Source organism: Camarhynchus parvulus, chromosome 7 (genome assembly GCF_901933205.1).
Source record: "Camarhynchus parvulus chromosome 7, STF_HiC, whole genome shotgun sequence".
Lineage (NCBI taxonomy): Eukaryota > Metazoa > Chordata > Aves > Passeriformes > Thraupidae > Camarhynchus > Camarhynchus parvulus.
The window spans coordinates 17818679-17832984 of NC_044577.1; the positions used below are offsets into that span (position 1 = coordinate 17818679).

Sequence of the window (14306 nt, forward strand, 5' to 3'; positions counted from 1 at the left end):
ACCCCAAACTGGCTAATTTTTCAAGCAGGGCAATTATTGATCCCCAGAGTGGTGTGCTTTGCATCTCATTTTTAATCACTTTTTGTGCTGTGTAAAAAGAGGCAAGAAGCAGAGGATTGCTGCTGGGGATGATGCTGGGAAGAGTCTGCTCCCTCTGCCTGACACTCTCAGGAAACTTTTTTCCATCCTAGTAGAAGTCAGAGCATGGGAAACAGCACTGTGTTAATCGCAATGAAGACAAATTGACTCCACACCTCAGCCATAAAGGGAAAATGCTATGTTTTTCTGTCCTCTCAACTGTCTAAAGACTGTATCATCTGATATCTATTTGTGCCACATAGGATTTGGAAGAGAGGGGCACCACTTTCTGCACCTAACCCCAAATAACCCAAACCCTTTGCCACTTGCAGACTGTGCTTGGCTGCTCCAAGGGTCACAAAAATCCTAGACTTTTATTAAATACTCACCAGGTAATACACAGAAATGTCCAGAGCCAACCCCTCAAATTGCTTTTTCTGTCCCCTGGAGTGAATTATGCAACAGCCATTCCCCTCAGAAATTACAGAAACCTCTTCTCTGTCCCAAGTGAAACTTGAAATTCCAGAAGTACAGCAAGTCTCTCCACTCCTTGCTCCATCTTTAGGCTTCTTCCACCAGTTTAGTGAGGATTTCTGCTCCCTCTGAGGTAATCACCAGGGTATGTTCAAATTGTGCCGATCTGAAATTCACATTTAGCAGTTATGAGGGGGAAAACACATTCACCGTGCCTGGAAACTCATCTGTTTGGGTTTTTTGGGTTTTGTCAGTGATGAGTTCCATGTCTTAGGAAATACCAAAAAATAAAATCAGGCACCTTTTATTGTCTACAGAAATCGCAGTCCATTTGTCCTCCAGAATCTTAAATTCAGGGGATCCTTCCATTATTATTGGCTCTGCATCAAGAAAAACAAAATGTATTCTAAAGTTAGTTGCACTCCTGTGTGGATTGTGAAACAATCAAGAACAGGGGGGTATCTCAGCAGGTAGCTCCCCATCCACACAGGTCCCATCTCCCTGGGCTGGCATTCTCTTGACACACTAAAATGTGAACTAAAAAGGAAGACAAAATAGCAAGGTAGGAAGTTGCCCATTCCTCTTTTGTAAAAGCATGGAATTTTAATAAAGCTTTAATTAAGACCGTGTGGATAATAACCAAAGCACCAACCACATTTATAAACAACAGATAGTTTTAAATATTTGAATTTTTAAAACAGGCTTAAAATGTTCATTAAATCAGCAAAACAACAATTTTCTTATTTCCTTCTAATTGCCGTGCCAGTTAGCCACACAGTGAGAACGAAGGCTTTTCCCCCAGCAGTTCTCCACGACTGGAAGTGAGCACGATCAGGCTGCGGAGCGAAGCTCCGGCTGGTTGTTACCGCCGCCGCAGTCCCCAAACCCAACAGCAGCTCGGGAAGGCAGCGAATGACAAAGTGCCACCGGGCTGCTCGGCTTCGGGGACACAATCGCCTCCTTCTCACCCTCCTCAAATTAAGTGTGTTGGCAGAGTCTCTGCCTTGCCAAAAATAGGAGTCAAGTATTAGCAAAATTTATAATTACCATTTCATTATTTAGATCTTGTATTTTGAAAATGATTTAATCCAAATAGTTTCTAATGCATTTTTAAAAATGATATTTTAATCTGTTTCCTAAGAGGTCAATCTCACCGACGTCCCCCTGTCTGCACGGTTATTTCTATATCCCAATAAAGAAATGCTACAGATCTGGGCTGCTCCGTGTGTGCTTTTTAACAGAAAACCATGGCAGAGAGTTACTAACCTATTGTGAACGCCATTCCCTCTTCCATTAACAAATCACTGTCATTGGCTACAAAAGAAAAAAAAACCACCGCGTTTAGGCATCTTGGGTCTTTTTTTTTTTTTTTTAAGAGAACGAAACCAAGCCCTTTGTTTAAACCCCTTTTTAGCTCGCAGGTACCGTGCACCCGAGCCCCGTTATGAGCCAGAGCTCCCGCCGAAAGCGATCCCACCCCGGCCGCAGCGAGACCACCCCGACGGCGGCTCCGTCCAGGCCGGGAGCTTTAACGTTTTAGCAGGAATTTTTCCTTGCCCCGTGACAAACTTCGCCGGCGTGGCTCGGGCGGGATGCGGAGGCGCGGGACAGGGCGGCTGCCGCCCGGAGCGGGCGGGGCAGGCGGTGCGCGGCGCTCCGCGAACCAGCGACTCGTCCTCATAAATACCCACGCGACCCTCAGAAAACGAGGCCGGGGATGCCTCCAGCTTCCCAGAGATTTAATCTGCCCACCGGCAATCCCCCGCCCCGCCGGACCGGCAGCGTGCGTGGGGGTGGGTGGGTGGGTGTGTGTGGGGCTCTGCTCGCTTTACCGCCCGCCCTCTCCCCCTCCCCGGAGCCCTCTCATTGCTCGGGGGAAGACGGGCCCGGCGGGCGGGGGCCGCTTACCGTGGTGCCACACCTCGGGGTGCCCGTGAAAGTACGACCCGATGCCGTGGCCGACGAAGAAGGGGCAGACTTGGAAGCCACCTTGCCATGCCAGGGAGCTGCGGGGGCAAAGAGGACCTGTCAGGGTGCGTGCCTCCACCACCAGCTCCGCTAGACGGCCCCAGCCCCTGCTACCGTGTTGCTACCGACCCTGGGTCACCACTGTTGCGAAAGACAGGCATTGAAGGGAGCATGGCTGAGCCATCGTTAGGTTTCAGAGTTAACATGCCTGCCAACAGAGGCTGGTAGCTCCTGTGCCAGCCCTGCTAAGTAAAACAGCAGTGTGCTGTCTCCCTGCTCAATGGAGGGGTAACCTTTTCCACAAGCACACTGAGAACTCATTTTAAGATGGCACAGCTGAAGTTGGCAAGTTGGGCAGCCGAGGCCTCAGCACTGTACCAAACCACAGCCTCTGCTGAGTTCTCTGGAAGTGCAGAGTCTGTGCTGGGCTGCATACCCAGGGGCCTGCACTGGGTTTCCTGCAGAGGAGGCTCCTGCTGCCAACAGGGAGAGTTAGGAGCCCTACTACTTCACTTCCATAATACTTCAAAGATTTAGTATAAAAACCTATTGAAAGTTCAGCAAATAGATGTATGCTAAATAACAACGTATTTCTAATGAATCTATTGCCACAGAGGCAAAACCAAATCATAACAATTAGAGTATTTCAGTTCTGCCTGAGAGATCTGGCCTGCCTTTCATGGCCTGACTCAGGGAGAAGCATCTCTGAGAACTGCCTGCAGGACCACGGTTGAGCATTGATCCCTACCCATGGTAAGAAAGCAAATTCCTATCCAGTTCCCCAAAACTGGAGGACTTGGAGATACATAGGGTATGCTCTGGCTGCTGGCCCACCCCATGTCTGCAGGCTTCACTTTCAGGGTCACCCTGTACTCAAGCAGTGGTGGACACAGTGATTTAAGGCAGCTCAGCCAAGAGGCCTGTTTCCAAACCAGAAAAATGCAGAGATTCACCAAGATCTGGAGATGGAGTAGAAGTGACAAGAAAGTTACCCTTGTCCCTGCATGTCACCCCCATCCTATTTCTAAAATCAAACAGGAGCAAGACAGGAACACACTTAGCCTGAAGAGATTTCGCCTATAACATTAAAAGCTTCATTTGCTTCTTTGAACGAAGGTAGGCACTGAAGAACTTCAGGTTTGTCTGTATTTATGTCTTAGGAAATGCTCTCTCACAGGTTCACTACTGGTGGAAAGCTGGAAAAGTTAGAAAACTCAACTAAAGGTAAAGCTGTTGCAGAAATTAAAGCCTGTTAATCCCCATGGGGTAGCTTTTATTCAGGTGCAAAGTGGCCTCAGCTTGCTGTACAAAGTAATCACCTTTGCACACCAGGCTCCACAGACTCTGCAGTGCTGGCTCCAGTGCCCATGGGTCATCGTCCCAGAATTTAATGCCACTCAATTGAGGGACATGCTGCTCCACCACAGTTAAATGGCAATGAGAGAGTAGAGTTGGTTAATGCTGCAGTGTTCAGACTTCAGAACATGTTTTAACAGGATTTGTATATTACTTTCTACCCTTTTATTGCTCTGATAAAAAGACTCATCATATTTCTTCATTAGCTCTGGAGAAGAATAGAAATTTCGGGTTTAGGTACCCCCAAACTCCAAAGTACTGGCAAAGAGGATTACTGATAAAGCTAGAAATTGGGGCTTAATTTGTTTGCACTCAAAGTCCAGGCTTTATAAATAATTTATATATACATAAACTTTATAAATTAATTATTTTGAAAAAAAAAAAGAAGGATTATGCAATGGGAAGTCCTACTAGAGATGGAAAATACTTTCTCCCCTGCCTTTCTATCATGTTCCCATATCTGGGTGAGAAACTTGGCGTGCTGGCTGTAATGACGCTGAAGGTCAAGCAAGAAGTACAGGGAATGGTGATGTGTTAGAAAGCTAGATTCCTCAGAAACATACACAAAATCCAAGATCTCCAGTGACCAAGCCCAGAGCAATGCAGATCATGATTCTCATATGAGTGAAGTGATTCTCCAAGGAGAGATGGGAGAAGCCATTCATGCAACATGTGATAAGGATTTCTTTCATCTTCTTCTGCCAGTCTTTTAGCAAAATCATAAACAATCACACTAACTGTTCAGCTTTGCTGGTGTCCTTACATGGCATCCCTGACCACTAACAGAGCATGGACATTTTTTGTATTACTACTGGATTTTTTCTTCCAGAAAAATCCATGTTCTGTAGCAAACCAGAAATGGTTTCTCTCTGTGCATGTATTCTTCTGAGCACCATGGCTACATACTTTGCAGTGAGCAGGGGAAGCTCCAGCCTGAGCATTCAGCTGCTGCCAAGGAGGGTGGCAGTAGCAGCAGGACCTGTGTGTTGGGCACCAAGCACACAAGCACTGGGGCACACAGAAGGCAGTGTTACAATAGTATCCTGTCCTCGTGCAGTCAAAGTAATGATTCATATGCATCTCAGTGGTGAATTCTACCACTTTCTTGCCAAACAGCTTGAAAACAACTCTGTTAGCGTCAGTACTTCAGTGGTTACTGTCTGTGATCAAAGAGGGGATGCCAGAGCTCACAGGGCTTTGACATCTACACTGACAGACACTGTGCCCCTCCTTCTTCCCACTTGTTTACAGACAGAGCCTTGGTATTCTCTGCTTAAAATGTAACACGGTCAACAGATCTGTAGTAACACACAGAAAATAAGCTGCAGGTAGGAAATTCAGCCATTTTCAATCTGGATTTAGTATTTGCATGCACTTCAGGCATTTCTCTCCACAACTACTAGCTTTACTTTGGAGTATTTAATAAATCCTGGTGAAGTCTTACATCCTTGTGGAGTTACAGTAAAACATCCAGCTTTCATAACAAAACAAGGCTGCTAATCCTAGCTACAACTTGCAAAGGTAATCCTGTAAATGTACATGTTGGCTGTAACTTTGAGACAGCTCTGCGAAGAGTGAATTGAACTACTGGTCTTGGTTAGCCTCTCCAGTCTCCAGGATTCCCAGGCTGTGGAATCTGATTAAAAAATCAAGATGCCAGAGAGTGGAGCATTTTTGCACACATTTACCATTTGCTGACAGCAGCTCAACATTTTGTCTCACTGCCCAGCTCAGGACCTGTCAGTGGTGGCCTTTCTTTGCAGCTTTCCCGTGAGACAATCTTAGAAGATTGCAGCCTCAGCTTCATCAGACGCTTCTTGCAGACAGACAGTGTAAGCTTAGACAGCTGGAGGAGCCCTGACTGCAAGTGGGAAAGCAGTGAAGGCAGCAGGCAGAGGTTGGCATGGCTGAGCTGGGCTGCCTGGCATCTGCTGTGGGAAAGGATGTGCCAGTTCCCCTTGGCTGGGGTACATCCCAGCAAATCATCTCCAGAGCAAATGCTTGGGCAGCAGAGGTACACCTCACAAGACGGCATCAAGAGAAAAAAAAAGTTTCTTCAGAATAATCACTGTTAAAAATACCCATTGACAACATTTATTATCACACATATTGATCTTTGTTTCATATTTGGGCAGAGGTGAATTGGGCAGGATTAAAAGCATAATTATTTAGTGAGTCCAGTACTTGATTTTATGTTTCGCTGCCATGTGTTCTAGCCCAGTGGCTGAGGACTCAAGAGAGCTGCAGTGCTGCTTTTCTTTTGCTGATGGCAAAGGCAGGCCCAGTGTCTGGCACTGGCATGGATCAGCAGTGACCCAGCTGGTAAAGGAACATCACTGAGGGCCAAGCTATCCTCCCGAAGCCATTGTCAGAGCCTGTCATAGGGTGGTGTCGTGCTTCAGAGAGTGGAGACAGTAGAGATAGGTGTCAGTTGCCATCTGAGCATCCTCTTCCCATGTTGCCAGACAACAGCTAATTGTCTGAAAGGAGGGATAAGTGTGGAGACATGCATTGCTGTCCTGACAGCAGCCTAACAGGGAAATTCCTACAAAGGAGGAACAGGCAGGACTGACTCTCTAGAAAGCTTTCCCCTACACTCAAGCTTCCCCTCAAAGGAGCTCTTGGGTGATAAATCCCTTCTGTTAAAAGGGAAAATCAGGTTGAAAGAATTTCCTTAGGAAGCTGTCCTGTCCAGATACCTTCTAGGTGCACCTAGAGGAGCATTTTCCTTTTTTTATCAAATTTTGTCACTTTTTCCTCAGGGTAGGTCTGGTATAGTATTCTTAGCATTCACTGAAATAAAAAAAAAGTGAAACAATCCCATTTTCAGCATTGATAGATACTGCTTCTCTGGGCTCTGTGGTGGCACAAGGGAAGAAAGAATTTGACTGATTGGACAAGATGGCACAGACTGCTTTGCTGCCAAGGATAAGCATCCTGGTGAACTGATCCTCAGCTAGGGATGCTTCTCCCACAGTGCCAGCTTCTCTTACCAGGGATGAAACCTTATCCAAAACAGTCCTGCAGAGCAGCATGACATGAATGGCTGAAGTTGTTAAACAAATTTGTCTTACACTTCTTGGCAGAGAATATACTTGAGAAACACTGAAACTGGTAACAGCCCCATGATAATTGTGCTCTTATGTAGGGATCTGATTTTTTTTTAATTAGAAGTAATCATGTTTGCCTTAGCTATATTTGTAGCAAAATGCTCACTGAATGGCATACTTGTTATTTTTTTAAAAAGTATTGAAACCAGTTTCATCCTAAACTATATTTATTTGTGATAAAAGCCCTTATTTTGAATAGTACCATAGTACTTAATTTGAGAAATTACAAAATTCTACAGGGAAAATATTCGAGTGGGGTTTTTTTCTGAAATAGTAATCCTAGACTGAGGGAATGCACAGGTTCAGGGATTCCCTATAATGACAATAAATGTTGAGGTATAATTAGTAATATTTTTGAAAGCCAACAATTGTTTTTTGAAAGAAAGGTACATTTTAGTTTCAAACTGGAACACAAATTACTGTATTTTTCTTACAATAGTGTTGAACTTTTATTTGAGGTTCTCTGTTTCTGAAAGCAGACATGATGGATTGAAATAAAAGATAATTTATTGCAATGCTTACTTTCAAGTGCAGAGAGAAGCAGTGTAATTGTAATTTACAGTAGCTGTCAAGGAAAATCTATCACAGATGACATTAAAATGACTTATTTTGCCTGAGCCACTTATTGTTTAAATGTGCATAATCTGATAGAAACAGTTTTTTTAAAAATCTGCTTTATATTGTTCTAAATTAAGATCAAAACATATACTTACTAGTTAAACATTTTAAACCATTTATTAATACTTTCATCACTACTATTTTTTGTAGGAGTTGAAATTTGGTTTATTTAATGACATCACTTTTAAGTTCTTTAGCTCTCTACACTCATAACACTTTCATGCACTTAGCCTCACTGCCTAAAAAGCAAATTTCAAACTAGATAAATTTTTGTCTGAAAATGTCAGAAATGGTAGAAGAAAATGGACCATAGGGACCAATTCCATTTACACTGGAACTGACCAATAGTTTTGATATGCCTTCCAGTAGAAAGAGGTTAGCAATGACCCAATTTTTTCTAAGCAAAGTAACTCAGGAATCCATGCAATCTTTTATTTGCAACTTGAAGCCAATGGAAGAACGAACTGCTATCAATGAAACACTCAGTGTCAGCTATTGAGCTCCCATGACAAAGACTATGTTAGAATATTGACTGCAAACTTACTCCTAGATATAATTCTTCTGAAACCTACTGTAGAAAGGAAATATTCTCATTATTTGTGCATAAGATGATTTCTGGATATGACTGGAGCACCTTTACAGAAAAACTGATGAAAGAAATCTAGACACATTTCCATTATGATGGACCTAAATGTTTTCAGCTTCTAGGTACTTGTTCTCAGGCATTTATAATATCTAACTCTTGTGAAATTTGAGATTTATATATATATATATTTTTTAATATATATATATGTATTATGTGTCTGTCTGTAAGCAAATGTCAAATGACAAATAATCTGAAACACACAGCTTCACCAAGCCAAGGTGAGCTTTCAGCAGAGGGAGTGTTAAAGTAGTTCTAAACAAATCAGCACATTTAAATCGCCAACACGATAAAATCTTGAGAAATAAAGTTAATGACCTGCTATTTCATATGCAGTTTTGCATGCTACTAGCTTCAATTAATCTGCTTTGTAAAGGGGACACTGACTATATATTTATATTTTGCAAGGAAACTGACCTCTGCAACAACACAGCAAAAATCCAATGTCACATTCAAATCTGTTATTTTTCTTCTTCTTCCTTTTTTTTTTTTTAAAAACAGCTAGAATTAATGTAGTGAATCTGTAATGAAATGCATTATCCTGCATGGAGATTTATCAGATTTTCCAACTGAATGCCGTGCTTTGCTAGCACTAGCTGGAGTTCACCTGCGTGTTGGTGTGGCGTGTGGCTCTTTTTTGTAAAGAGTTAAGTTGAACACAAAAAAAGGGAACAAAGGTCAGCACCCAGCCGCCACTTGAATGTGAGATTTTTCTTTTTATTCCCCTTGATGTATACTAGGCTCTGTGTTATTAGTCTTAATGATGGAAAATTGTAGTGTTGATACAAATCTTTTTTTCAAAGTAGTAGGCGGGAGCTCCATTTGTTAGTAAGTTTTTTTGTGACTAAAAGCCATGGACAGTACATTTATGTAGCAGTAAAAGGCCTAGATGCTCTTTCCATAGCAGAGCTAATTATTCCTACTGTGACCTTACTGATCTACCCTGTTCCTAGTACATCTCATCTGCACGCCTGTTCCTCTGTGTAGATGGTGTCAGAGAATATGAAAAACCCTATAATGAAACCATTTTCATGATGGAGAAAGGCTACTGGAGTTGCACTTGCTACAAAGAGGCTCAATTATATGAGTAATTGTGATAATTTTCTACATTCATAGCCTTCAATGGGGAAAAAAGAATGAGAGCCACAAAAGAAAATTACTTTAACAAGAAAGTACAGAGAGTAAAAATGGAAGAAGAGACAAAAAAGGGGGAAAAAATAACCAGAAAAAAAAGTTTAAAAAATAGATCTGGAGGGAGGAATAGCAAGACAGGGAGAACAACAGAAATGCTCAAAAAGCCTATGTGCAGCTGTGTTGCACAATTAAATTGAATTTTTTTTCTGCAGTTGATGAATGTGACTACTGCAAATGTGCCTCTGTAGTTAGCTATCATTTGTTGTTCCGTGACAGGAAAAGGATAATTACCTCTCAGAGAGAATCAAAGGCTGACATGCCCTTTAGACACAGCCATGAATGCAGAGCTCGATAGAATGCTTGAATAAGAATCCAGTGTTCTGTGCCCCCTTCTACTCAAGAATAAATTTTGTTAAAATGCAAGAGCACCACCAGTAAATTTGTTGAACCCTAGGTGTTCAAAAATATGAGGTGCATCTATCGACTCATCCCATTTGCAAAAATAAAACTACATTTTGAATTCACTTCTATTATATTCATGGACAGTAAGATAGTGAGATATGCATTAAATTTCTTTTCCCAGTAGGGGTCTGATTCAACATTTCCTATGAAAGAACAGAAAGACACTATCCTTTTTCTCCAGGCTAGTTAGCCTATAATTTAAAACTGTCAAAAACACAATTTTATACAAAGTCTTCAATAAAAGCTTCTCAGATATAACCCAAAGAGGTTTTACTAAAGTTTGATTCAGACTCTGTTACAATATTTTTAAAGCTATAAATACATCTAACTGATATTTTGCCGTTCTCTTTTTTTCTTAAAGTATTTGAAGATTTACAAAGGAAAAAAAAAGCAGCATCCTTTCAAGGTGACTAAGCCTTGCAGCTTTTAAGTAATCAGAATGAATTCAATAGCTTGTTGGGACCATTAGCAGTCCGAAGAAGTATTGCTTAACGAAATGTATATGATATATGTCTATTTCTTTCTTTTGGCAAACATTTTAAAATAATCCATAGGTACCTTTAAAAAACGAAGACGCATTTTTATTTAAAGCCATCAGCAAAAGAGTCATGACTGCATTTATGTGAAGGCTAGAAGAGATGCAAAATAGGGAAAAATCTCTGAATGTCAGCTCTTTTTTCCCTATGACGTTAGCAGGCACTGCTCTTTGTAAGATCAGAAGCTCTCGAGTTAAATATTTTCGTAGTTTTTAAACAAAGAGCTTATTTATGTTGACTAATTCCTTTGTAACAGTCAATGAAAACAATGGTTTCTAACTGTCTTACACCGTTAGACAGATGTGGTGTAGTGTTACACACAAATCAAAAATAAACAAAAGCCCACTGCAAATTACATCTGTTAATTTAAATTTACTTTATGAATATCTTTGTCTTTTTCTACAGTTATCTTTGCTGACCCTAGTGTAATTCACTTTAAAAAAATACCTCTTATCCAAGGAACAACATTATAGCTTGGCAGTTCACATACTGATATCAGACTGAAATGATGGTTTTGAATCATAAAACATGTCATCAGCTTTATACCAAACCACCAATAACCTTTGTCCCATTTGCCAGCCCTCCTTTTACTTGTCAATATAAGGCTTACCTGATTGTGTTTCCAATTACAGAGAAGGGAGCCCCTGGTCTGCAAGCTGCAATTGCTTCATCTCTACATTTCCTGGCAACCTCCACTAACTTTTCACCAGATTTATCCACATTGCCCACCAAAAAGGTTTCAGAAGTGTCACCATGGTAGCCATTGTAATACACCTAAACATATACAGAAATGCAAAGACATTTTCCCATTCTGCATCCTGAAACAAATAATTGTCTTAATTAAATCCATTCTTTCTAGGAACAAGCTATAAATTGCAACAGATAGACAGGTAAGTCATATTTGCAAGACTGGAAAAGCAAAATATTGCAGAAGAAAAAAAAAAGCTTGAAAGACTGCAAGGTGTCTAGGGGTTGCCATTGCTGCCAATTAAAAATTCAAGAAAAGCAGAAGCTGTGCATCAGTGCCCGGCAGTGCAGCAGGCATTGACACTGCTCAGCCACAGGACATGAGGATAACTGGGAGAAGATGGGTGGGGGCCGTGGATGGGCTGAGGTGGGCCCTGGGGGCTGTTGGGTCCCACTCATGGTGGCCCCTGCAGCCAGGGACCTGCTTGTACCCCGAGGGGCAGGGCCTGAGCCACAGCGCTGGGGGAACCTGCTGGTGGCTGGCAGGGAGGTGAATGTCTGCAGGCAGCAGCCCCCCTTGGAGCTCTGAGTGAGAGCCATGCCCTGCTACCAACAGCCACAGTGACCCCCAGGACCAAATCCACTGTCAGCTGTTGCAGGTTTTCTTTAATCTCATTTTTAAACTACAATGTGGCATTAACACTGGATTTTACTTCTGATTTCCAGAGGTGAATTTTGAGAGAATAAATGTACTGCTGTGGCACCGAAAAATTTCATGTTCTGAAAATGGAACATGCTGTTGAATTAATTACAAATTGGTTTTTTTTCTTTTTGTTTTTTTTGAAATTTCATAGGTTTTAAATGTTAGCCTTCTTGAAATTCTCTGTTGAGCACAAGAAATCCTGACTACGCACTGTGGAGCTCTGCAACATACCATTAAAATGGGGTTTGCAGCTCTGCACATGGCAGGCAGGCCCATAATTGTAAGACCAAGCCATATTTCCCTACAAAAAGACAAATTATAATGGTGCACAGTTTTGATCTTCTAAAACATTTTTTCTCCCCCAAACAGTGGGCAACTATCCTTCTACAACTAATTACTCACCGAGCTTGAACCACTGAACTTTTGCCACTGGCAAGCTACTTGTGAAAGACAGACTCACATTCTTTTTGGTTGATTCCAAACTAAAAAAAAAAACCATAACCCCAAAAACCCCACAATACAGACAGTTTATCTCAAGGCCAGGTTTGTCTTCAAGCTGAGATATAAAGAAAATGCAGGCCATTAGAAGCAAGGGGTATTTTAAAGAAAGGTGAGTGCCAGCAAGGGCCCAACCGTGTTGCCACTGTTCTGGCAAAAAGCAGCTGCAATTGTCTTCTCTACCCCTTCCTCTGCCAGTTCAGACTACCACAAAATAATTTTTATTTTTTATTTAATGCCTATTGGGCAGGTTTTAAAGTAGATAGTTCATATTTAGACTAAACTAGTTTGTTCTTAGTTCTAGAAAAGAAAATACAAAAACCCCCAACATTAAGCATCATCATCCTGGAAAAGCAAACACAGATTTAAAACACAGGAGAGTTAAACAAACAACAACAAAAAAAACCCAACAACAAACCAAATAATAATATTTACTGCAGCCCATCAGCTGCAATTACATATTTCTGATGTTAATAAACTACAACCACAGCAAATATAACATACTATTTCCTTAAATTCAGTGAAAGAACCAAGTTGTAGGAAACATTAACCTGTAACAATGGGCTGAAAATTGCACTATGCTGAGGATCCAGTAATGGAAAACACTATTGTCTCTATACTAAAACACATTTTCAAGTCCACATGTTTCAAGCCTATAAAATTTGTATTTCATCTATGAAATGCTACCATCTTAATTGTGCTAAAATGGATTTTTTTGTTCAGATAATCTGTACACAGTGCTAGGTATTTACACTTAACAACCTGAGTATTATTTAATTACTTTATAGAACCTATACACAATTATAAACAATTTGTTGTGCAATATTTACTTTGATTTTTATTCTGTCCAGCAGTGAAATGTCCCAGTTTTGCTCATTAAAAATAAGCTAAAAGATCAGTTAATAATGCTGTAAAGTAATATTTTTTCCTCAGCTGTTTTGGACTAAGCAATTATCACACACAGCACAGTTTAGTTTTAAATTATTAAAAAAAATCTTACAAAGATAGTCAGCAATTCCCATCCTTGCAGGAATCTTTATATTCACAGAAATGTCAAGATTTATTTTCTGAGATTAAATTAAAAACAAATAAATATATGTCTGCAAAAAGGCCAGTAACATTTAGTCAGGCATTTGTAAAGCAGAATGGACAAGATATACACCCTATTTTAATATAAAAAATATTTCATTTAGTTTATCATGGAAAGTATCTGTGATATGAGTCTATACTTCTTTTAAATCTAAGGTATCATTATTACCCCAACAGACTGAACAAAAAGTAAAATGAACCTTAAGGAGATACAAATAAATATGATTTAAATCCTTAGTTGTTGCAAGCTGATTTAGTATAATAAACTGAGCAAAGTGACACCAGTTCATCAAAGTTAAAATGAAGGCCAAAAATAAAGTTTAAAAATGCTAGATTGCACTGTGTAAATCTGATAGTCTGAATTCTACGATTAGAAAATATGGAGATGGGAAAGAATCTAAAAAGATCAAAACCCCAAGCCAAACCAAATCCAGTTCAGGATCACGTGTGAGTATAGAATGGGAAAAAGGTCGTTGACCCTAATTTTAATAGAAAAAATATTTTAGAAAGTTTGAATCTCATGCTCAGAGGTAGGTCTGCTGAAGATTTCTTCACTCTGCCAGTATGAACATAGTATCAAGTTACCAATAGGTTCTTTAACGATTTAAAAACCTTGTTTTTATGAGATTCTACTCCCTTGTATGTGACATATTATTGCAAAATAATGGAGGGATTAAAAAAATCTCTTTTCACACTAGCAATAAACAGCACTTCAGAAAAATAAAAACATGCGCAGCAAAAATAAAAAAAACTTCTGCAAGACACAAATATTTTTTTTTTCATAAAGGAAATGAGAATTAGGTTTCCAGGTCCTGTGCTTTCTTGCTCCTAGGAAAACCCAGCCTGTGTTTATTTAAATAGCTATAATTGATGATTCGCTGGAAATATTAAGTCACAGTTATATCACACTATTTCTGTTTCTGCTCAAAAGGTTCAGGGCTTCTATACAG

General features: G+C 40.5%; 1 protein-coding gene across 1 annotated transcript in view; it reads right to left on the minus strand.

The window, feature by feature from the left end:
- Positions 1–425: 425 nt before the first annotated feature.
- METAP1D (methionyl aminopeptidase type 1D, mitochondrial) overlaps positions 426–14306 on the minus strand; it is a 42818-nt gene continuing 28937 nt past the window's right edge. The window contains exons 6-10 of the mRNA XM_030952515.1: positions 10990–11153; positions 2461–2558; positions 1819–1866; positions 854–932; positions 426–718 (exon numbers count right to left, since the gene is read on the minus strand). Of these exons, the coding sequence (XP_030808375.1) occupies positions 640–718; positions 854–932; positions 1819–1866; positions 2461–2558; positions 10990–11153 (468 nt within the window). The 3' untranslated portion in view covers positions 426–639. The remainder of the gene's footprint in view (positions 719–853; positions 933–1818; positions 1867–2460; positions 2559–10989; positions 11154–14306) is intronic.